This window comes from Cryptomeria japonica, chromosome 9 (assembly GCF_030272615.1).
Source record: "Cryptomeria japonica chromosome 9, Sugi_1.0, whole genome shotgun sequence".
Taxonomy (NCBI): Eukaryota; Viridiplantae; Streptophyta; class Pinopsida; order Cupressales; family Cupressaceae; genus Cryptomeria; species Cryptomeria japonica.
Window position 1 is genome coordinate 550,413,300 of NC_081413.1, and position 26,571 is coordinate 550,439,870.

At 35.3% G+C, this 26,571-nt stretch overlaps 1 protein-coding gene across 1 annotated transcript in view; it reads left to right on the forward strand.

Annotated features, from left to right (window-relative positions):
• LOC131060973 (rRNA (cytosine-C(5))-methyltransferase NOP2C) overlaps positions 1-26,571 on the forward strand; it is a 185,244-nt gene that overhangs the window by 145,109 nt on the left and 13,564 nt on the right. The window contains exons 6-8 of the mRNA XM_057994463.2: positions 2,782-2,913; positions 15,411-15,478; positions 15,627-15,688. Of these exons, the coding sequence (XP_057850446.2) occupies positions 2,782-2,913; positions 15,411-15,478; positions 15,627-15,688 (262 nt within the window). The remainder of the gene's footprint in view (positions 1-2,781; positions 2,914-15,410; positions 15,479-15,626; positions 15,689-26,571) is intronic.

The following is a 26,571-nucleotide window of genomic DNA, read 5'->3' on the forward strand; positions in this document are numbered from 1 at the left end:
TGTCAAAGGTAACAAGGCAAGGATATTTGGATTGATGTCTAAATCCAGGGAGAGATTGCTAATGTCAAATAAAGTTTAGACAAGGTCAACTCTTCCTTATAGTGGTGTCACCATAGTCCATTCAAGCATTTTTGTGAAGGATAAAAACAATGCTATGAGAGTGATCTGATTATAGAAAGGCATACATGGACAACAATCATGCATGAACAGCTACACAAAACGATTCAAGCATCATAGCGCTAATACAATGGCAAATTGATGATACAGATGAAGACAAGAAGGATTTTGAGCTTAGATCACTGAATTGTGAAGCACCAATAAATAAACAAGCAGTTCGTGAGGACATGAAAGAAGTACTGGAACACACACCACCAGTGTATGGAAATGAATTTTGTTTTTAAAGAAGATAATTAAAATTCCTTATATAGTGCATTCCTAACAAGTAACAAACAAATATCATTCTATTGTTAAAGTCGATCCTCTATGAGGAATAAAGGCAGCAATTAAGAGTATAAGATGGGAACAATATTAAAGACAAGTCGTATAAGCCAAAGTTAAAAAGCACATGGGAATAAGACAAAAATAGAAGCGAAAAAAAAAAGACAAAAATCAGAGAAGACAAATGTGAAAAAAGACAAAAATGAACAAAACATAAAATGAGTAAAACAAAGATTAGAGGGGTGCAGCAAAGGCAACGATTTATATGAAAATCAATAATTCTATATAAGACAAAGTAATCTTAACATAAGGCATAAATATATCAACTAAAGGCAGCGATTACTTTAGACAATGATTAATATATAAGCAAACAGCAACAGGTGCGATTTGGTAAGACGAGTCAGAAAATTGCTAGAAGGTAAAAAGGTGTGCCATTAAAGATAATGTTTGATTAGTTAAGAAATTAGTTCTCTAGAGAGGTGCGATTTATGAAAGGAAACAATTCAAGGAGATGTGATTGGTTTGTTAAAAAGGCATAACTTTTTGGAAGAAGCATGTCTTAGAAGATATATATGGAGATTAGAAATAAAGGAGAATGGTGTGGTGTGAATGAAAAAAGAAAATATATATGATAAAGAGAGTTGGAGATTAAAGACGTAATTCCTGCAATGGAAGACTAGCAAATCTTAGAGCAAAATTTGTAAAGGATAAAAGAAGAGTATATGCAGATTTCTGTGAAGATTTTTGAGGTAGATTGAGCAGAATTATAAGGTATATTTGTGAGAAAAATTATAACATATTTATGAAGAAATTTAGAGTAGATTTATGACAGAATCTAAAGCAGATTTGAAAGAAAATATATGGAAGTTATGAAATAATATTCAAGAGAGTTGAGCATACTTAAAGCAAGATATTTGAAACAAGATACTGGTTAAAATGCTATATATTCAATAAGTTAATTTGTGGAGGAAGGAATATATGATGCATCACTTTAGAACAGATTTGTAAGAGAAAAGATATGTGCAACCAGATTTGATGAAGACTTTGTCATCCATTGAAGAGAACATTCATAAGAAGATAATGAAAGAAGTAAAATCTATATGAAGATCATCTCAAATAGATGTGGAGCAATAAGCAAGATATATAAATGACCATCATCCGTTGTCGAAGCAACATTCAAGGTGCAAAATTGAATGAGGGGTTGGTGCCTTTAGTGGGCTAGTGCTCACAAATTGAATGAAGGGTTGGTGCCTCTAGTGGGCGAGTGCTCACAAATTGAATGAGGGGTTGGTGCCTCTAGTGGGCAAGTGCTCATGAATTAAATGAGGTTGGTGCCTCTAGTAGGTTGAGTCTACGAAATTTGTAAAATATTATAATATAAGCAAGTAATTTGCCGTGGTTTTCTCCCATAAGGGTTTCCATGTAAATTGTGTTAGTGTTCTTCTCATGTGCATGATTATTGAAATTGAGTAAATAATAGTATTGTGATTGATAAAGTTTAAATTGATAAAAGCTGTTCAATTAATTTACCCCCACCCCTCCCTCCCCCCGTTAGTATAACCTTGTGTTCATCACAATCAACCAAGGGTTTTCATCCTTGGATGAGAATTTGAATAAAATGCTTAAAATTCTTAAAAAGTTGCTTTGCAAATTGATGACAAGGTATTGAACACCCTTCTTTTATAGTGCTTCAAATGGTCCCATAGATTCAATTTTCACAAGTATTAAAATACTTTAGAATTCATTTTATTCAATTATTTAAAAGTACTTTTTATTTTAATATTAGTGTTTAAAACATTTATTATTGTAAAAATAATATTATTAAAATGCCTTCAAATTAGAAATTTTCAGACCCAACTTAAAATAATATTAGAAATTATTTCTTCTGTTTTATCTTTTAGCCAATGGGAAACGGGGATAGGCTAGAGGTCTTCTCCATGGCTTTATTTCCGGAACGGGGTCATGACAACTATGAATTGTTGCTTGTTAGTTTTGTTTGCAAGGCTTTTTCAAATCAAAGATATGGAGTTTTATGTTCACTATATTTGTCTATTGGATGATATGATTTCTAAAATTCTATTCTTATTTTTCTGTCTATTTATTGTCACGAATGATCTAATTTATGTTTTGCAGTGATTATTGATACCATTCAGAGTCTTGATTTTACATTGTCAATCTTGAGTTTGGTAGACTTGTAGTAATATACTTTTATTGTTTTTTGCTGGACTGACGCTACAAATAGTTTTCCTAGTATGGAATGTTTTGTGCTCAAATAAATACTATCAAAGTAGAAAGATCGACTCTTCTCTTGAGTATAACCAGATTTCATCATTACCTAAGCAGGTTCTTGTGGATGCTGAATGTACTCATGAGGGATCAATAAAACATGTATGTAAATTTGAGCAGTGGGGGTGGGACACACTCAAACGACGTCTATTAGATATTAAACGTATCAACTCTATCAGTCATTTGCAGGTAAGGCACTGTTATTGATTATACTTCACTTCACTTGCCTTTAATAATTTCAAATTGTCTCAGTAGCTGGGATCATTGATCAGGGTACACTTATATCATTGTATTGGGACAGTTAATTATTTGTCTTGTTACCAGTTTTGATAAGCTGGAGCTTCACTGCCCTTGTACGGTGTTGAATCCTTGAACCATTTTTTGTATTTAATGTTGTTAACTATTTTGAGTGGACAAGATTTAAAAGAACTTCCCTTAATTGCTTTTAATGACCCACTTTCTAAGTTTCTAGCTTGATCCACCTTGATCATATTGTCATTGAAAACATTTGTGAAGGCTGGTGCACAAACAATACAATGCTGGAAGGCAAATGGTCTAAATGGGGCCTCCCAGATTCTGTTTAACATTTCAATATCTGTACTTTATTGTGTTACATGAAGAGATCATCTTAATTTAGTAACTGTCCATTATAATTCTGTCGTAAAAATTGAGTACTTTGTCATTATCTTAGTTTGACTCAAAGCCATATTAATTGCTTCAAATGTTATTCGCTCACTCATTTCTCTGTCAATTCAACAGTAATGTTAATACTGTAAATGTTAATGATTATTTACTTTAAATTTTTGAAAGGCACATGAACTGGTTTTGAAATTTAGCTGTCATGTTCTATTTCTTTGATTGATAGGTGGAAATCCAGAGTCTAAAACTGCAGTATTTATGATCAATCTAATCTTGTTTATGTTTTCCTGTGGCTGTTCTAGTATTTACCACAACTTACAGATTCACTTCATCAAACTGCAGCAATTATTCAACTGTCACAAGAAACACTTCCCCCTTTCTGCTTTTCTCAAACTATATATGTTACATAGTAGCGAAAATTGCAAGAAAATAGTGCTAAATTGTTATTATCCCTGTGAGTGATTTTTTGACTTAGAAAATCATGATTTTATCATAAATCACCTGCGAAGATTTATTCCCATTTTTCCCCCTCACAAATTTTAACCAATTTTCTTGCCGAAAATCAAATCTGCTACTTTATCACTGATTTATTCCAATCTTTCCCAATGTTTTGACTTTTGATTTTTTTTAAAACCCTAACCTTAACCCTATCCTTCTCCATTATTTTGAAAGGTGATTTTTTCCCAATTAAATTGTGATTTTTTGAAAAAAAATCTTTTTGGTTTTCCAATTTATTCCCAAGAATGATTTTTTCTGCTATGCCGTTATATAATATATTACATCAAAAAGAATAAAAAAGATTAACATAGGGTGTCACATTTGCTGCTATGGGTTATTTACATCAGAAAGAATAAAAAAGCTAACAGAGGGTGTCACATTTGAGAGATCCCGACCATCCAAGTATCCTATGCAAAAGAATCACAAATGACTGCCATAGTTTTCTTGAGTCCATGGCCAAAAGGATCAATGTGTTTTGCACTCCAAAAGGTATGCAATGTCACTTTTCTTGTTGGCATGTGAGGTATGTCATCAGTTATATTTGAGGATGAATGTGTAATATTTATATGTTGAATGAGATAAAATAAATAAATACATTCAGAACTTTATAAGAGAATGAGTGATGGCTTATATAGTTGCATGTTACAACCATACAAAGGACGCGTAGAGTAGGGAAGTCTCCTTACAAAACTATTGTAGATAAGTGCAGACTATTTACTATGTTTATTACATACCCTCCCCTGTACGAAAGCCTTTGTCCTTGAAGCACATAAAGATAGACTATAATTTCTTTTCAATATTTCAGAACATAGTTGACAAATACAGTTGGATCTGGCTTCTGCTGAGATTCCATCGGATCCAGAACATAGTTGACAAATACAGTTGGATCTGGCTTCTGCTGAGATTCCATCGGATCCAGAATCCAATCAAGACATTTCTTTTTTTTTAATTTCTAAATACTAAAATTTCTTTTCCATGCAAACCAATGTGCTATCTAATCTGTTATGTTCAGTTCAGCTTTGAAATGTTTACACTTGTTTGTCATCATGTATGTTTTGAGGATTGCTGTTTCTTCCGGACACAGGAGGTGTATCCAAAAATTCATTTTAATTTGTGTTTGTGTTTGTGCATTTTGAGGACTACTGTTTCTTCCTAATGTAAGAGGTGTATCCAGAAGTTATATTATACTTTGTGCATGTGTGCACATGAGTTGTATCCAGAAATTCTATTTAATTACTATATGTATATATGTTTGGGTTTTCTTCTCCCCCACATGCTTTAGAATCCACCTGTTAGGATCTATCCATCCACGATCAATTTTGGTATCATTGTGTTTTTTATAATTTATAAATCAACATTGGTATCGTTTGACTCCTAGTTAATTTGACTTGGATGTATATCAATCATAATTTTGTTTATTGATATCTTCAAAACATTGTCACTGAAGTTACATACTTCAATTAATTTATCATTTAATTAAAATTTGGTTTTATTTTTCAATGAGGGTACTTAATATATTTAAAAAAACTCTTTTTGGTTTACATTTATTGTTATTATTACTGTTGATTAATACCTAGGGTATTATAATTTGTTAAGACCTTACTTTTAAAATCTATTTTTAATTTTCTTCTTTTCTAGGATATGATTGCAATACCTTTCTCCTTATTCCATTGACCCTTCCTCTCTCTTTTCATATATTTGAAATGCCATTTCTATGAGGTACAATATCCTCTTTTTTATTTGTTCCCTTTGCTGCTTTTAATTTAGACTGTCTTAATAAAATTTTTTAACTTCATTTATCTTTTACATAATTTTCTCTTTTGACCTACCCAATTGTTTAGAATTGCTAGACATGGTTGTGCCCTTAGGAATTTGGGAATTGCTCCTGTGTTTCCTGCATTTCAGTCATGGGTAAGGAACATCTCCTGCCATTCACAAGTGGTGAGAATCCACACCCCCTTCCATTAGCAAGTTGGTTCCTCTCATGAAATTAACGGATAGCCAGTTGTTCCCCAACCCAAAAATCTAATTTGTACAATAGAGATCAATGGTAATGACATTTCAAATGTAAAACCGGTTTTAGGCATAATAAGATTGGTCATAATTGTCAGTAAAAACATAATTCCCTAATAATGAAGGAAAAGTGCTTGCACCAGTTTTGTAGAACACAATTTCAAATTCATACCTGTAAAGGAATTCCCATAAGTGGAAAACAGTACTGAACACAAAATTGTAGATATGTAGAGACGACCTTGTATGGAGGATCGACAAGTGCAAATAAAATGTTCACATCCTATGTTTTTACCTGTGTTCCACAGTGTTTCTGGGACAGGGACTTTAGGGCATAGTGTGATGTGTTTCAAGGGCAGTGGCACAGGAGGCCATTTTTGGGGACAGCTGCAGGGGACAACAGTATAAAAGTATATGCAACATGTAGCACATTTGTTAGAATCTTATCATGCTTATAACATATTGGCTAAGGGCCCAATTACCCCAAAGAGACTTTTTTTTTGAACATTTTAACCTCAAGAAGACACAATCTTCACTTCAATTTCCTGCTCTCTGCTGTTTCCCTCATCTTGAGTATCATCCTACTTCAGCTATTTGAGGTTCTCAAACAGCATAGTAGGATCGTGACCACAAAAGCATTAAAATTTAAATGAGATCAGCTCAACAGATGAACGGTGTGCTGTATTGGACTAATTCTATACCAAATGCAAACATTTTTCTCATAAAGTTAGTTGGTGTGCATTGTAGTTTCTCAAACACCCATGTAGCCATTAATTTATTGTTTTTCATATTTGCACTTTTTCAATGTGGTCACTTACACATAGCGATCAAGGTAGTATCTACAAGTTTAAATAGTTCTTTCTAGAAATTAAGCATTTAGAATTTTTTTCACTAACAATATTTTTGAAATTGAAAATTCATATGTAATCTGAATATCTATTCCCTGATTTACTCAGGCAAGTTCTCATGGCAGGCCTTATCAATGATGGCTGCTGTGAAGCCAACTGTTGCGGACTGAATTACTTGTGCTGAAAACATGAATACATTTTGCAATAAACAGCAGATATATCGCTGCTGAACAGTTTTGTAGTAATTGATTGCATAGAAAATTCATTACAGTAAACTCAGTGAATTTAGTAATGCGGCAGCAACTTTGTTAATTTGTAATTCAAGGAAGCTCAGCCGATATCGCTGCTCAAAAAAAATAATTAAAGGTTTTGCAATCATGAAAGCCCATTTTTTGTAGTTGTGATTGTATTTTAAAAGAAGAGAAGCCATATGTCCCCAGGACATTTGAATATTTTTGGGCATTTTGAGGGCGCATCCTCAAATTTTATCAAATCAAATGACAGCCAGGGGATTATTCTGGTTATCCCTGAATACCAGAAATGTTGGGGAGACAGTGACTTCAGAGAAAGGGGGAGGTACACGTCCCTGTGTGATGTTTGTTTTTATTGCTGCATACCTACATACAACATTTGAGTCATATCTATGTAAATGAGAAGTTTGAACTTTAATCTCACATATTAAGTAGTGTGCTATAAAATAATAAAGTACAAGCCATTATGATGTGGTGGATACCCTCAAAGAATATATCATTCTAGAAGTCATGAATAGGCATGTTCACTGTATCTAGTCATTCTGTTCATCATTTGCTTATGTTAAAAGTTACTCCCTTTGTTATAAATAGGGTTTCCACTCTCTATATTGTCATCCTATTCTCACATCAATACAATACTTATGTATTCTATCATATAATTTGGAAAAGTGCTTCCTCCATATAATTGAATTTGCAGATGCAACCATATTTTGGGCCTACAATTGCCCACATATGAATGCCAAGGTTGTAGTTATGCTACATCTATGAAAACAAAAAAGAAAAAAGTACAAAGAAATTTTAGAATCAATTGTATGGGAACCAAAAAAGAGGATAAAGAAGTAAAATTATGTAATTAAACTATGTTTTCATTATAACTTTCGAAAGGCAAGAAACACTTTTTAAGCCTTGAATCAAATTATAAAAGGTACATCCAGTTAAGTTCCTCCTACCTTTTATAAATAAAAGATGCTTTCAAAACATATGCAACTTGAAGAAATTGTTCTAATATAATTAGTATATGCTGATTGCCATCCCAGAAACTCATATTGCTGTTTCTTGTTGTCCCCATCCTTGAAATCCATGTAACATGGGAGTAAAAGTTATTTACTTTTACCCAATTGAATAGACCCTTGATGGAACATCTCTGTGATTCATTACCTTGTGAGGAAAACGCTTAAATTCATATGGAGGGTAATGCCTCTAGGTTGAAGGCAGCAACACTGTCAACACTTGGCAATACATGCATTGTGATTTGATGTGCAGTTGGGATTATAGGTATTTGGGACCACAACACAAATAATGACTAGGCATTGTGCCTGATTTGCCTAGAATCCTTGTGCCACTAGAAGTGTGTGTAGGGTATTGTAAAGATGGATCAATGAACTTGGAAGCCCTATAGATCTCTAGAGGTGGTTGTGGTATTGAATACCATATAACATGAGTTGGTATCATTGCAAGCCAATAAAATGAGCTTGATTATGTTAATGGAGATACATTTAGGAATTGTACTTGGGTATTCGTATGAGAACATAAGGGACTTCTTCTCAAGACCCACTATCATGAAGGATACATGTAAAGACAGAACAAAGGAGACTCTTTCTAAGTCAACGTCTATCGAATTGATATGTGGATTCCCGTATAGGATGGATGGATCCCTTAAAGTGCTTTTGAGATGTTTAATCAATAAGGGAGTTTGAGGAATCATAAAGAAAGCACACGAAGGTCATGACAAGGGGCATTTGGTACTAGATGCAACAACAAGGAAAGCTTTTCTTGGGCTATGATGGTCTACGTTGTTTCAAGATACCTAAATATGTGTTGTAGCATGCAATTTGTGCCAAATATAATGGGTCTTCATGCCTTTGTGATCAATGCAGCCACAAGAGTTGTTTGGAAAATGAGGCATTGAGTTTATTGAATACTTAAGAAGACAAGCCATTGAAGGTGCAGGTACATTGTCATCATGATTGAGTATGTAAGAAAGCAAGCAAAAGCACATGCAAGGGTTTTACCAAATTATTTTGTAGGAGTACAACTACATTTCTATATTGGCAAATAATTTCAAGGTTTGTAGTATCTCCACCTGGCATGTGATGCTAGATGTTACTTTATGAATAAAATTATCTGGTATTTGTCCATAGTCTAAAAATTTCCATTTCAAACTTGTATTACCTAAAGGCTAAGAGCAAGTGGCTAGGCAGCGGAAACAAATGAACTTTTGGTGGCTATTATTGGTGTGTGGAATAGAAGGCAATTATTGGAGGGAATAATAAAGTTATGATGAACTTAATTCTTTCCGTTTGGTTTAGCATTTTATGGATAGGAGGTTGTTTTTCCCAAGAAATACATGGCCCCCAAAAATACATGGTCCCAAATTTGAGTATACCCGTGAAGAACTAGGTAGAACACAAATAGAGGTTGATCTTGATACTTATGGAATAAAGTAGGATGAGATCAAAAGAGAACAAATGGATATTGTGCGATCAAAATTGCTCAATAGAAGCAAAATTGTTGGCATGACAAAAACCTAATATAGATTAACCTAAAACTTGATATTGGTCTTCAATTTTAATTGTTGTAGAGTGAAGAAATAAATGCCAATTTAGAGGTTCAATCACTAAAGACTATCCAATGAATCAATAAAAAGGGCAAGAAAGAGATAATTTATAAGAAGAAATGTAATGAAGGGAGGTGTACATTGATTGATCTAGAATAACAACCTTAGGAGGATGTAACCCATATTTCTTCGAAGGTAGGAGATGGTCCTTGTGAGGAAGTGTCTAAGACACATGACATTACTTGGGTAAAAGCCTTGAAGAATGATTATGGCTGGGGACCTACTAGGAGAGATATGATGATGATGAGGGAGAAGACAATGGAAATGATGAGAAACCTACTCATCAATATAATGCATGGCAAAGGTGATGAAGAGCACTTTGAGTAGGACAACCAATGGTGCAACCCCATCTGTGTTTGAGGAGATTTGCATATATACTTTTTTCCAACTTACTTCTACTATTAGAGTCTCTTAGGCCATGGATGTTATGCATTGTTAATCTTGGTCCTTATCCCATAGATAGAATCAGATATTGTTTTGGCTCTTTCATAGTGGCTGATTATGAGAGTATCCATCGATTGTCATGGGATTCATCGTAGGAGTAACGCTTTTTTGTAGACATGGCCTTCAATAACCTTAACTTCTTTGGCATTAGGACTTAATCTCTCTTTTATAATCCTTTTCGTACATGGCAATTGGCAATACTGTATTTTGATTATGATTATCAGCTTTGGGTTCACCACCCTTGGTAGCTAGGCTCTTTTGTGGTTATATTTTAGTTTTGGGTTGGAAACACGTTTTGAAGATTTCTTCTACCCCCCTATGCCTTTTATGCTGATTATCTGTTTAATTCTCATTGACCTATTTTGGTCATCTATGCATATTAATAGAGTTTCTTTATTTCTTCTCTCTTTTGTTCATTGAAACTAAAATGAATGCCAATAGAAGACCATTTAAAGGGACTCTTGGAATGAGCTATAATGAAATACTGCTAACATTTACTTAATTGATGCACACCATATATAAATGACAAAAATTTACTAGTAGACTACATGAAAGTCACGTAAATATCACATAATACTCAAACTCAACATTGGTGAGAAATTGAACTCTAGAATCCTAGACGCTTGATCACCATTGACGAGGACAATAGCTAAGGAGAATTAAAACCATAGTTCCACGGAGTTTCCTGACGGGATGATGGAGGGACACGGGGATGAAAGGCCTAAATTTGGGGACGGTGAGGGTACGGCGGGGGGACAGGTTCCATTCCAAGGACATTCGCTAGCTTGAACAGGTCTCATGAATGGCTTGTATGTTCCTTTTAAGCACATCTTTGGATCTCAAAGTTCACTAGAAACATATGGTCCCATTTTTGTAGAAGTTTCAGGATATCTTGTGTAGGCATCTTCATTGGAGGCTTACTAATTTTTTTAATTTTTGGATTTATAAGAAACCAACATTGTTTGTGGAATGCCTTGCTCACTGATCTCACATACCTGTTGAAAATGATACGATATTACCTTTGGAGACACTAAGGTGGTCTTCTCCATTATAGTATTATTTGTTTATTTCAGAATGAGAGCCAGATTATAAATACTTCCCTTTCTTGCTAGGGTGGGAATGTAAGACGCTGCATTATAATGGCATACTGCTCTTTGCATATTAGTTGTAATACATGACTCTAATTTTCTGTAAAACAAGAAATGCCATGTAACATATTGTCAGAAGCATTCAAAGGCAACTCTTAATATTTTTAGCCTTTAATTCACACCTTTTAGTGTGAAATAAAAAGGAAAAGATGTATGGTAGAACCACTATTTGAATTAGAAGGGAAAGAATTCTATAACACAAAATTAACCTAAAGTCCTGTTTTAAACATTATGTTGTCTAAGATGGTTCGCACATAACATACAAATCTAAGGCAATTCAATACTTCTGCTCAAGTCGAGAGGCTTTAATATTTTTTGATTGAAAGTTAACTCTACATTGTTGTCAGAGACTCACTTCTATAAGCTAGAAACAGAGATTGAGAAGATGTAAGTAAAATATAAGAGTTGAATAGTTTTGACACAAGCACACAAACACCTAAGTAAATTGAATTAAGTAATTACGTACAAAGCCACAATCTCCAACTCCAAGTAAACCTGCAATATGCAAGCTTGCTAAAAGCAATTGAACTTATTTCAACAAACATACACAAGACATTATGCACTAAACACTGTAGTTGCATTCAAAGTGAATAATTAATATCTACTGCAATACAATGCTTTCCATAAATTTTTAACAGTATTCAATTTATAAAAGTTTGAAAAGGTGATAGGACTGATTCAACTACATAATCACCAGAACCAACTGCTTAACCAACCGGATCAACAGAAACTAGGTAAGCAACCGGTTCACTGCGAGAAGGAACTGGAACTTATGGGGGCTAAGGAGATAGAACAGCAGAACGAGATGCGAGAAGAGATGGCTACAGTACAAATACATAGTACATGTCAATAGCAAATTAGAAGTAAGGTAGGCATTACTAAATTCTACTGAATGATAATAAACTAAGCACCAAGAGGATTTATTTTAAGTATTTACAGTGTATTGTATGAAAAATAAAAAAATAGCTAACAACTCAAACGTTAACAATGGATTGCTTGCATGCAGAGCAAACTTATATTACAAAATGATGTCCACAAATACTAAATCTTAACTTATGCAACTCTAGTTAGACTCTTGGTATCAGCCTATCCATGGACCTTCTAGAAGGTTGCCTTAAATAGCTGGTCTAAAAAAAGATGCTAAAATAAGCATTCTCGGAAGGTGATTATTGTTAACTTTTAGCACTTTCAGATTAATATAAACTCAGAAAACAGATTTTAGTTTCTAACTAAATTGATTAGATGCAAGATTTAGAGTTTTCTAGGTTTAGGCATCACATAGAAATGAACAAAATAAGAACAAGACATGGTTACCCTGGGAAAACCTCCTAGGAGGAAAAACCCAGCTAGAAAAGATCCTCAGATCTGATTATGGATTATATTCATATGAAGATTACAACACTTATCTTTAGTACTTGAAGATGATTGCACATAGGGCTGATAAGGTCTTCAACAAGTCTGCACTTTTGTAAGTCTCAAGCCTGCCCCATTTAACACAGTAATCAGCAATCAGATCCACACCCTAGGTCAGCACTTTATTGTATCTTAAGTCTGCCCCTTTGCCTGAAACTGGACTGCAACCCTAGCTGTTTGAATCTGGAATAGCTCGCCCTTCTTGTAATGGTATTTGTAGAATAGTTTGGCCTCCTTGCAATTGTATTTGCTCTTGATATTAGCCCCTTTTATGACAGATACAAATCACCAATATTACTTCTTCAAACTTCGCATTTTAGGCAGAGGTATAATTCGCATGGAAAGATGACTTGGTAAAATGATAATGTGAAGTTCTTTATTTATATGGTGAGCAACGACTTTAGTCATGTCGGCTTGCTTTATAATTTATTTATTTATTACTTTTCCTTTTTAGCCTTGATAGGGTCGGCCCTATTTTGGGGGAGCACGTTGAGTGTGGCGTGAGCAAGTTTAAGTGGTGCCGTGGGGTTTAGGGCCCAGCCCTTTGGGCGGATTCCAATGTTGCCCAAGGCAATTGGAATCTGCCATTCCCTAATTACAATCAACAATTATTTCTCTGAAAATGATGATGACTAAAGGTAGCATGAACTATAAATATTTCTCCCTAAAAATAGACAAGCTTGCACTTGGCTCCCGACAGTGATTCTGATGAAGTTTTACTCCATTCTGATCATGGTGAATCCTCCAATGAAATTCTGACAATCCTGGCAACTTGAATCTGAATTCTTCTATGTCAATTCTGAATCAAAATCTTTCTGGTGTAGGTAACTTTGCAACTCAATGCTTCATTAGAGATGTCTTTCTTTATGAAAATCAAATAATTGACCTTGAAACACTTAATGGTTCGTTTGTTAGGATATTTGAAGAGAATAAAGAATATGCAAGGTCACTGCTGGTCCAAAATTGTAGCTGGAGAAAAGTTAAATAGAAGAAAAAACACTTGGACGAAATATAATATGAAGTGGCTGAATAGATGGGGGATTAATATACAAGATGCCCAAATGTAAATGCAGAAATTGAAAGGTAATGTGAGAGAGAAAGTCAAAGCAGTGTTGTGGACAAAGTATCTTGGGTGAAAAAGGGAATATTACATCAAACATTTTAATCCCACATGTGACCATCAACAATAACACTATATAGAGGTGGGTATAAAATGGAAAGCTAAAATGCTAATATCCTAATTAAGGACTAGCTCAGACCATCTTAGATGTGAATCAGGGAGGTAGAAAACACCCAAAGAGGAATGGGCTGACAGGGTTTGTCGTCTTTGTACTTCAAGGTCAGTGGAAATAGAATTACATTACATAATGGAGTGTACAACATATGAGGATATCTGGAACGAATATGCTGATATTCTAAAAGTTGAATCCTCCAAAAAAGATGAAGAATGAATAATGAATAATGAGTGCTGCACTGTGAATTGAAAAGCTGCTACTCAAATCTCCCAAGAAGGATGAAGAATGAATGATATATCTGCTTTCCTGCCTTTGATTTGTCTCCATTATCATCTTTTATGCCTTTTGTATCTGCTAATTAAAACTTATCTTGATTTGTGGTAGGCGAATTTATACAAATAGCAGCTTCAATATAATTAGCATTTGCAAATGTTTTAAAAACTACTCGATCATTCTACTATAACAGGGGTGCACCTTTGCATGTTTTATATAAAATTTAGCAAGAAAACATGTCAACCTATGTTTAGGTGTGCCACTATACAGAGGAGTGCAAATCTTTTTCTTAAAAATGAGGTTTACATGTCTTGGGTGCACGATGATATTTAGGATGTTTTTCCTTTAATTAAAACCATGCATTCTCTCAGTGAGGTGAGCGGCCATTGTAGGATTATGCACCAATTTATGTATAAAACCTAATTGACCATCTTTACCAGGCATGAGACCATACATAGCAGAGATAGGCTTAGAATAATTTAAAATAATAGTAGGAATGCAGTTTTAAACCAAAAAAAGTCGGCCCTAAGCGGGCAGCTATGGATAGGCACGATTTCGTTCTTTATATTTCCTAGTCGGCTATGATATGGCACACAAGAGTGTACAGCTGCGATCTTTTTAAACCCAAATTCTGTACCCTGCTTAGAACGGTGCACGATTTCTACATTCCCACTGGACCCCAACAAAGACATGCGACTGTGTAACCACATCTGCAAATTTTATCGCAAAATCAGTTAACCTGCTCTATGGTACACTATCAAGTATGCCTTTGCGCATTTCTTGCTTTTTCTTGAAACCCTAGATTCCTTTCCATCCTTAAGACGTGCTCTTGATGACTAAGATACAAGTTCTTAATTACTGCTGTGTTATGCCTCAGAAAGGTAGTGATTGCAAACAAATTCACAGCTTTCTCCATGTAACACAAACGTTTGACCACTGTTCTTCATCAACAATATGGAGGAAAGACTACAAGATCAACATAGAGAAGAAGGGCCAAGCTCCAAAACATGGTTCGTGTTTTGATGAAAAGACAAAGGTTTGGTTTGAAGCTTGACACATGGTGAAAATTTTCATATGGTTGTAACAGATATAAATTATAATTGCTACTGGCAAATTTTATAAGCTGAGAAGTATACCTTTGTTTATCTATAATTTTTCTTTAGATGAACATTTTCCTCTGGGGGACATTTACCAGCTTTTGTATTACCTCGTATAAGCATTCAGGACCAACAACAATGAAAGTGTATTCCACATTATATATTTCTAACTGCAATGCTTTAATTCTGCCTTTTTTATTTTCTTTGATGCAGCTGCAGCTTTTGAATAATGGGTTTAGATTGCTGAAGGTCAGCGGCATCCTTGTTTACAGCACTTGCAGGTCATCATACTGCATACTCCAAAACTTTTATAGAATAATTTGGAGTTCTGTATGTTTATGGAAAATATGTGGAGCATGAAGCAATTTCATTTCCTAGTCTTAAAGCTTGTTTTATAAAACTTGATATTCTTGTTTCTTAATGATGCAGCTTAACAACTACTCAAAATGAGGGTGTTGTGGAGCAATTTCTCGCAGTAAATCCTAATGCCAGTAAGAACTCTGATTGCTATGCTGTAGAAGATTATAGCTTGTTTGTAATTTTTATAGCTCTCTGGATCATTAGTAATTTCTTATTATACCTATTACAAATTATATAATTTTTAATCTCATTTGTAAGCCCAAAAATACTATACAGATTTCATTTTGTCTTTAGTGGTCCCATTGGACTAAGATATGGAAGTAAAAAACAGCAAGCAACAAATGATTAAATCAAGAGAATCATCCAAGACAACGCTTCTATATCGTACTGTATAACTTTTGTATGCCAGTAGGCTGTTGCCTTCAGAGATCATAAATTTAAAGATGATGATTCAATGAAACAAAGTAATATCATAATTTATTTTTCTAGTGAAGTACGTTGATGAAATATAGTTCCAACATCTAAACCAGAACAATTCTACTTCCATCCATCACAAATATGTATGTCCAATAACTCATACAAAGGGACAATTTTTAAGAGAATGGGTAGACCAGAACTTGTATGAAGTTTAGATGCCTTGGAGCTAGCTAGGCTTCTACAAGATATAATAATGACATACATTTAGAGTTGTGCACATCCTCCCAATCATATCAGCATAAGAAAAATATAGAATTTAGGAAGTCAGGTTGATAATTAGCATCGAGAAGATTTTCTTATATGCTTGCTGATGAATTTATATTCTACGCTCCTTTCATAGAGCTCATGTTACTATTAGTTTGACACTTCCCTCTATGTTTGATGTTAAGGTGGACCTACTGTAGATATGAAGCGCATTTTTTATGTCATGCAACTTGTTTTGCATCTGCAAAAACTGCAACCATTTGTAATCCATGTTGAAGACACTTTCATTTCACAATATTTAGTGTTCTCATGCTTACATTACTGGACATTATTAAAACATTCTTGGTCACGTGGGATAGTTTCTAACCAAAGCAATGCATGTATCACCTTGGTAAGCCAATATGTAAAAGAATTGAGTGAGATTATGTTATACTGGTTTGCATGCCCTAGGCTTTTCTAGCTCTCTCTGTCCTTGGGACGTTTTGGGGATGTGGGGATGGTTAGGAAACATCTCTAGGAAGCCCCTGATCAGAAAAAAGTTTGGTGGGGGGGGGGGGGGTATTGGAGAAACTGGCAGGTGTCAGTAGAGGATTGCTGGCTGTCCCCAATGGTTTAGCAAGCAAAAGAAAATCAGAAATCGAGAAAAAGAGACCATAGCTGAAAATTCTGCTTCATTGAAATCAATTTGGCAATCTTCATTGGTCCTAGGTTATCAGACCAATAATAATTCTTTCAATGTGGACTGTTAGTTTGCCTGTTAACGAATGTACCAAGACAATGGACAAATACCATTATATTGCCTCTCCAATACAATAACTCTGTCTAACATTTGGTGGTCATTTCTAGTTTAAGTTCAGTAAAGTTGATGTTTGGTGCAATATGATATTGGAATATTGGGAAGTAATTTGTGGAAACCACAAATTAAAATATCAGTTGCATGTTGTTGCATATTGTTAATAATGTGTGAATAATTTCATAAGTAGTCATCATGCAAAATTTCCATTGTGATCTTGCACTCATGATTCAACTAGTTGCAATCACATAAGACAAAATGGAAACATAAGTCTATACCTGCAATGATATTGTAGATGAGAAATGACAACAGATAATAGATAATATTTATTTGTTTAGGGTTGTCTTGTTGGCAATGTTGTAATGCCCACTTCTAACTCAAGTGAACACCACTAAAAAGTAGCAACAATTTTTTTTTTTACATTCACATATTACAACATTACTAAAAGATATGATTATACACACTGTAACATAATGAAATCTGATTTAAGGAACACTCAACTAACAATGACTACAACAAGCCATAACGTATAACACAAGTTTATTTCCTAAAATCATAAACTTATTTAATCAAATATTTAGAACATAAAGTACGCACATTCCCCTTTAACATTATTCCTATAAGTTTCTCAAACAAACATTTTAACCAATTAACCAATCACCCCCTTCATATACAAAATACCCCAAATCAATTCTTTAAGAATAAAACACTCTTTTATACAAATTACACTTACAATAATGTATTATTCTCGATACATATATTTTTATCTAAGTATGTCTTATCAACCAAATATATCAATGATAAGCCAAAATATAGTTACATTAATCAAGATATGAATATTTCCATAATATAATTTTATTAATCAAAATATACTACTATCATCAAAGAAATAACTATATTTTTATCTAACCATTTTTCCCACATAACCATGCCAATATAATTGAATTTACATTATGTAATTATATATTTATCTGAAAATCACTATATTTATCTGTACATATATTTTAACCCAATATTCTCTATTAACCATAATACATCTGAATTAAGCAAAATGCATCTACATTAATCAAAATAGAATAATACATTTCAAACTATATATATATACACTAAGTCACAAGGTTCGAATTCAACAAGGGAAAAATTTGAAAGAAAAGTTCGGATAAAATTTGCCTTATATAATTTTGTTTATTTTTAAATATGTATACTTATAATAAATGATAAAAAAAATAGCTTAACATTGCTAAATCCGATGGCGACCCAACAATTGCAGACACCCGCTACCCAGTAGATAAAAAGCATATACAAAGAATACCCATGACCAGCTGAGTTGTGTGTTTAGAGGCAGATAGCAGCGCTTTATAGAGAAAATCTGCCGGAAGTCTTCAAAAAAACCCTCAACGCTTTTCAGAAACCCTAGAAAACGCTTTTTAAATTTTAACTTTAATAAAAAAAATGACGTCTTGGCCATATGAATTTATGGCCGAATTTGAACGATTTTTTTATTAAAGTTTGAAATTCGATTAAATTCGAACCTCATCCATAAAAATCGCCGTATTCTCTGACTTAGAATAAGAACATTCTTGTTAGATTTCTCTTGTTTTATCTAGAATGAGTTTTGACTTGCTCACATAGTTGATTGGAAATCAAACTTGTGTTTCAAACAGGACTCACTTATTAATGTGCTTTTAGATGAGTTGTCTGAACAAGTCAAAGTTTATCCAATTCACTGAAAACATCAATTAGAAACATACAGAGTTGATTTCAGAAACAATTTTTTAAATACTACATAGATTATATAAAACTGATGCAAATAAATAGAAGTAGAAAGATAACTTGCGCCTCAAGGTATGAAGAAGTTGGACATCATCCCATGTGAGTACTTCATTTTTAGCATTGGGTGCGTAATTATCCACTTTGAAAATAAAAAAGACAGTAAATCCTTTGCCATTGAGTAAGAGGGATTTCTTCCAAACTGTGAACACGGTAGACGAGGTTGAACAAAATTTATGATCAATACAAACATGGGGAGACAAGGGAGACTCCAGATGAACTTGACTCGTTTTTGGGATCACAGCTTGCCCTGCTTACTGACAGAAAGTTGAAAAAAGAAAAGTTATCAGTTTTCAGGAGTGTCTGAACTATAGATTATTAAAACTTAATCCTACTCCTCCCTCTATAAATACCTCTGAGACAACTTTTTTGGTCCTTTTTTTTTTTTTTTTTTTGCAATTTGGGCTTATTGACCATCATTAAATCATTGAACCTACGTGACTATGGATAGATTCATTGTTGTGGAATAAGCAATATGCATTGAACTGTTCATGTGATCAACTCAGAAATAGGAGAGTAGAGCAGATCTTCATTCTGCTCCTTTTGCAGCTTAAGATTTTACATAGTTCCCTCAGCTAAGATTTTATATAGTTCCCTTAGTCGAAGACAGGGAGATGGTGTATTTCAAAATATTTAAGGTCAGCTATGTTCAGACATTTAGTATCATAAAATGATCTCCAATTAATTCAGAGTTACCTGGGGACGCGTCCCCGACCTGAAAACCCCCGTCCCCGTCCCGGGGACGTTTTGGGGACTTGGGGACAGCCAGGGGACGTTTCCCCCTGTCCCCAAATTGTCCTGCATTTTGAGGGGACGTCCCTGAAACAGGGGGACGCCTGCCCTAGCTTTGGGGGACGTCCGTACGTCCCGGGGACGGCTGGGACGTCCCCAATCCGTCCTGGGGAAGGCCAGACGTCCCCCATATCTAAGGCCATTAAAAAATATTAAAAAAATAAAAAAAGTTGTATTTTCAATTTTTTTTTTAAATTTTCTAATATGCCCCTTATTAATTCAAATTGTTATTAAAAAATAAAAAAAATGAAAGATAACATTAATTAAATTTTAAATTTTTTAATTTAATTCATAATTTTGACAATGAAACTATATGGCAGCAGTGTAGCCTTTGGGCATTTTGACACAGAGATTAGAAAATTGCCCAAAAATCTCCAAACTCGGCAAGTCAATAGAAAAATAACACCCAACGCCTTTGTTAAAGAATAAGTTTTTTTGGCCTCGCGGGGCGCTGCCCCTTGACCCCACCTTGGGGGCGCTGCCCCCAAACCCCCGTTGAAAAATATGGGGGGAAACTGTGTTGATAGAAGTAGGGAAAATTTAACCTCTTTGTTTTGACATTTTGTATGTTATTTCTTTAATATCTATTATGATATGCATATTGACAATGTGAATGAATTGAAATTCTGATTTATGAATGCATAATTGCATATTGTCTATTGAGTATTAACAATGTTGTATGTTCAGAATTTAGATTCTAAAATGTTTTCAACTTTTCATAGTATCATACACATGCTATATCCATGTTTTATTGTTTTCATATGAATATAATGTATGTATGCATGCTTTATCCATGTTTTCATATGAACATTTAGAATTTTGAAATTTTCCTATATATTTTAAATTTTTCCTATATTTTATATAGCCGTCCCCTTTGCTGTCCCCCGCCGTCCCCAAATTTGGCAAAAAATTTTGCTGTCCCGGAAACGCGTCCCGCCGTCCCTTGCCGTCCCCGTCCCGGAAACTCGGGGTAACTTTGCCAATTATGGCTTACACACTTTCAAAAAGCTACTATAAATTTGTTGATAAAAACTACTCTAAATGAGATTTATTCAGACTTTGTTAATTGTTATAGAATGAAATAGAGCCAAAACAAATAAATCTAGCTGAGCACGGATTACCAAAGACAAAAAACACTCACCGATACTATGGCAAGTGACCTACGCCAAGATTCTGCACAAAAATCACAATCAATTAAAAACCTAAAGCTTTTGAAGGCTATTTACAATATAAATGAGGAGAAGGGAACTTAAACTAAATCCCTAAAACTTTCAGTGCACCGTCATACATTTTGACTTTTTCCAGGTTTTCTTGTATAATTTGGTTAAACATATACTGAAAAGCATTAAAACGTATATTCGGCACATGTTTAAATATATTCTGAAAAATATAGCTACTACTATTTTAGATTTCTCCAATGTAACTGAAAAAACACAGGAAGGCCAGAAGAATTTCTCAAGTCAGCATTAATTTGTAATGAAGCAAAACATTTTTTAAGAAATTGAAAACCCTAAAAAATGTGCATAGCTCAGATGAGATTTTCTTTGAAAGAATATTATTTAATTAAAATCTTTTAAACACCCTATTCGTGGAGATAGAGATATATTGCAGTTATGACAAAATCCAAAAATATCCACTCAATAAGTGAGCTAAAATTTTAAATATAAAGCACTACAAAACTGCCAATTATTATTGTAGTTGGCTTGAAATCCATTGCCTGTGCAGGAGAATAGGACAGGGAGAAAATAAAGTGTGTCCGTCATATACGTTCATGTCATATTTTAAAGTCTAGCCTACTGGTTAAATGTTGCCGTTATGCTGTAACTGCAACCCTTAGGAGACTTCGGATCAATATTAACCTGTATACAAAATGCATGCATCCTCAACCCAGTACAAAAATCTAACCAAATGCGTCAAGTATTAAATAGAAGAGGAAAAGAAATACTTGTTTACATCGTAATGGTAGAGCTTCTTGTTCTGAAAGCGAACCTTGCAAAGGCTAGCTAGGAGGAAAGTCCAATTGCCATTTACACTATATCTGGGCTAGGTGGCTAAACTGAACTTCACGGGAGGAAGAGGACCAGCAGGCGGCATAAGAAGAAGCATTTCTGCAACAATGTCATTTGTTGGCGTCAAGGATGCTCCATTTTTTTCAAGTTTTTAAAAATCGCACCCACGACCTACCTACACAAATTTAAGTGCTCAAAAAGGCAGCAAATCCCTACACCAGCAAGCATTGAACCCTCATAGCTCTTCAAGAATATGCAGGCGATGGGTATAAGATTTTAGAAAATTCCTTAATAATTGACCAAATTTTATTGGCGCTGTATCGTTTGTCTTCACCAAACCTCAAATCTGACCATAATATATTTATCATTTATTACCATTTTGGCACACCATACTCCAAAGCGTAGCTTGACGGTGAAGAAACCCATTCCAAACTCCTCTGGGCGACGTGCTTTGTATGCCTTGTAATGTCAAATCATGCCATTATTTCAAGTGATGCCAAATTTAAGTAATAATCTTTAGGTATTTCTTGATTTTGTGTCTTTGATAAGACAACTTTTTCCATGATTCCGAAAAAAGACATCATTGCTACCTATCTGCACTCTCTTTTTCCTCCACATCGATGAAATTGTACTTGACATCCACCGATTTTAAGTGCAGCTCGACTGACTTCTGTACTAAATTTGTGCGAACTTCTCTCTTGAAAATTTCCAATGCTGACATGAGAAATATCTGGCGTGAGACATGGTGTTCCCGGTGGCACTTCTCAATGTAAATAGCCTATCCGCTAATTATATATCATTGCAAATGTGTAAAAGATGTATGTAGCTTAGTTCTGGCAAAACTGGGGAGCTATTATTATTTAGATCTATGCAGCTCATTGTATATATAGAGTCTCAGGTCTGTCTTTGCTTAGTTTTCATTTTCTACATTTTAGTTTAAAATTGAAGAAATGTTATGTAATAGACTGCCCTATTTGCCAATTTCTTTCCTTGTCTATCTAGCTGATGGTATTTCGTCAAACAGATGTCAGACTTCTTTAATGGACTGGTTTTTTTTCTCTCGCTGCTGTTTTTCTGTGGTTATGTTGAAACCTGGTGCATTTTGTTTTTTTTGTTCTGCATTCATTCAGCCATGCATATTCATACATATTATAATTTAACAACCAATTTCTTAACTAGAACATTATCAGCTAATACACATATACAGTGCTGCTGTAATAAAAAAATTAGTTCATTTAGACAGAATGAATACATCACATTCTCATTAATGTTTGTTGTTCCATGGACACAGTTCGAACTACTAATTTAGCGTTCAAGTCGAATGGAATTCAACGAAGAATCTGGTAATGTCTGCAATCTTTACTCCAAAGATACCAGCAGCTCCTTTGTATCCACGACCCACCATTTGCTGCAAGTTCACTGAATGTTCTATACCACGAATTCACTTCCCAAACACCCCTTTCAACCCTAGATTCAGCATCATTCGACACGGTTGGAGTCTACATCACTTCCAGCATAAGCAATTGCGTAGTCCTCATAAGTTTGACCGACTATGGAAGGTGCGATTTGAAGAGGGCAGCGGTTATAATTCCAATGCTATGTATGATTTCCCAATTGACACTTCATGAAACCATGACCTCCAATTTAGCTCCACGCTAGGCCCTGAAGAAGTCTGCCCTTCAACGTAATATCAACCCAACAAATCACCTTTCCAGTTTTGTCGCTGAGGAAATGGGTCATGCCCACCTCTACTATTAATCAAGACCAGCCACTGTTAAACCATGCCCAGCCAGATTGTGAATATGTTCCCAGATAGAAGGTGACTTCCTACGCTTCCCAGCAATGTCTTAATACGCCCAGTCAGAGATAATATGTAGAAGCTGTAGCAAACTCAGCGAACTATCACTTCACTTGATGACCAAGCTTCCCAGTACGTTTTTATAGTTGCAGTAGCTTGCTGTTCAAAACCCACGCCTATATTATGATGTGCACTGAATGATTTTCTGAACTGAGAATTTATTGCTACTGGAAAATTTAATAACCAAACACAGTGATTTGAGAATAACTTCTTACCAAGCCAACGTGCCCTAGACCAGTTTGAAATAATTCGAACTCTCCTTCCATTGGTAAATTTTATCTTTAAATGATTCCCAACCATGGTCTCTTACAGGCAAGAGAAATGTCACATTAGAGGCATTTCCTCCCCAAATGCCAAGAAGATTTCCAGAATTCTCCAGAAACTCAGTTTCACAATTTCCAAGAGCTCAATTTCCAAGATGTCTGAATCCTCATTAAATACCCAAATTTATTACTTCTTTTTGGCATGTATCCCTATCAATGTGGGATAAACGAAAAGTAGAATAAAATATTATTATCCCCTTATGTCTCCAAAAAGAAGGGGTACTTTTAATATTTCTTTTTTAACCGTAGCTTCAACATTAAATAACCCCTTAAAGTTAAATAATTAAATTTAACTTTAGAAACTTTTGATTTTTGCCTGAATAATTAATTCTCTCATTTAAAAGCAATCCAGGCGGGCAATTAAATGCATCAAAATGAAGTTTGTTGAGACATGTACCAGCTAGGACTCAAACCTAGGACCTTCCATATGCTGCTGGAGTGCTCTACCACTGAGCTACTGGCCCTTCTTGGACCAATCCATCGTCGGTCCGAGTGTGGCTTATTTCCAACACCAACACCCCCCCTTAAGCCACACCTCTCATATGCTTGGGGCTCCTAGCCTGGACCTGGCTCTGATACCATGTTGAGACATGGACCAGCTAGGACTCAAACCTAGGACCTTCCATACGCTACTGGAGTGCTCTACCACTGAGTTACTGGCCCCTTCTTGGACCAGTCCATCGTCGGTCCGGGTGTGGCTTATTTCCAACACCAACAAAGTCAACCAAAATCGCTCCAAAATTTTACCTGATACTGTGCCCAAAAAGACTTACTAAAAATAGTAAGTTCTAGGAAACCCTATTAAATCAACTTTGATTGGCCTGAAACTGAATTTGCCTAGGCCAAATCCATCACTGATCCCTGTAAAGTCCTGGTTAGCCCTTGGGACCAAGGCAAAAGGGCTAACAACAAATCGCTAGATAATTGCTAAAAAGGGGACATTACAGTCCGCCCCCCTTGAAGTTGCTTGTCCTCAAGCAATCTCTACTCTGGATGCTGTAAGATTTGCTCCCCCTCCCAAGTAGCATCCTCTACTGACAAGTTCTTCCACTTCACCAAATATTTTCTGATGACCCGTCTCTGTAAAGTACGCTCCCTAGTCTCAAGGATGGCCTCAGGAACCAAAATAAGCTTCCCATCATCATCAAGAGGAGGTAACTCTGTTGAAGGTACCACATTGTGACCCAACACCTTTTAAGGCATGACAAATGAAACACATTATGTTCCTTGCTGTTCGCTAGCAACTCGAGCTCATAAGCCACCTCACAAACCCTCCTGACAACTGTAAAAGGTCCGTAGTAGAATGGCTTCAACTTCTCTTCACCACTCCTTTTGAGAGTGGATTGACGGTAAGGCTGCAACATAAGAAAGACCATGTCATTGAACTCAAAAGATCTCTCTACCTTGTGCTGATCTGCATATTGTTTCTGTTGATTCTGAGTCTTCTGCATGTTTTCCTTCAATGATCTCATGATATCCTGGCTCTCTTGTAAGAGATCCTTAGCCTTAGGTACGTGGCTATCTCCAAAAAAGAAAATCCAAGAAGCTCGAAGCCTCGTAACCATAAAGGGCCATAAAGGGTAACATCTGGATGGACATATGATAAGTGGTGTTATAACAATACTCACCTAAATGCAACCACTTCACCCACGCCTTCTGCTGGCTTGCGATATAATTTCGGAGATATCCTTCCACGCACTTATTCACAATCTCTGATTGTCTATCTGTTTGTGGGTGATAAATGGTGCTCGGAGTAAGCTCTGTCCCACACAACCTGAAGAGCTCCTACCAAAAATCATTCATGAACTTGCTGTCCTTGTCACTCACAATGCTTCGTGGCAATCCGTGCAACTTGAATACCTCTCTGAAAAACAATTCTGCCATCTGCATTGCTGTATAGGTGGATGAAATAGCAAAGAAATGAGCAAACTTTGTCAATTGATCCACCACAACATATATGCAATCCTTGCCTTGGGCCTTAGGTAGGCCCCTAATGAAATCCATTGACACATTGTCCCACTTCCTCTCAGGAATGGGTAGGGGCTGCAATAAACCACTTGGGAAAGAGTGCTCATGCTTATTCTACTGACACACTGGGCACTCCCTCACATACTCTAATACTTCTGACTTGAGCTCTTTCCAAGTAAAGCACTCTCTCACCTACTGTAGGTTTTGAAATACCCCACAAGACCTGCTAACGGTGAGTCATGGAAGGCTCTCAAAATCTTCTGCTTCATAGCAGATCCTGGCACTAAATAAATCCTCTCCTTGTAAATGATAAAGTCATCTACCACAGTGTACCTGTCATCTTGGATAGCTAAGTCACAAGGTTCACCTAACTTTTGGTTTGAGATTCGGAATGCGGCGAACCCATAAAAACCTTAGAAAATTCGTATAAATTCGCCTAAAATTTGTCGGTCTAACATGTGTCTTGTTAAATTTTTTAAAAACATATTTTTCTCGGTCAGTTTTAGGGTTTCGAGCAATTTTTTTAATAAATAATCAATGATTTTCACGTAAAACGCAGGAGTCATTTAATCTTTGTAGCATTTCGACTAGGGCAAAAATATTTGCAGTTGATTTCGAAGAGTTTTGACGGGTTGTCCGTCGCTCTTTGCGTTTTTGCCTTGCATTTATGCTGCCTACGTTCATGTTGCTTGTGTTTGTGCTGCCTGCATTTGTGTGTGTCGCCTGCGTTCGTATTTGCCATTGTTTATTGTGCTCACCC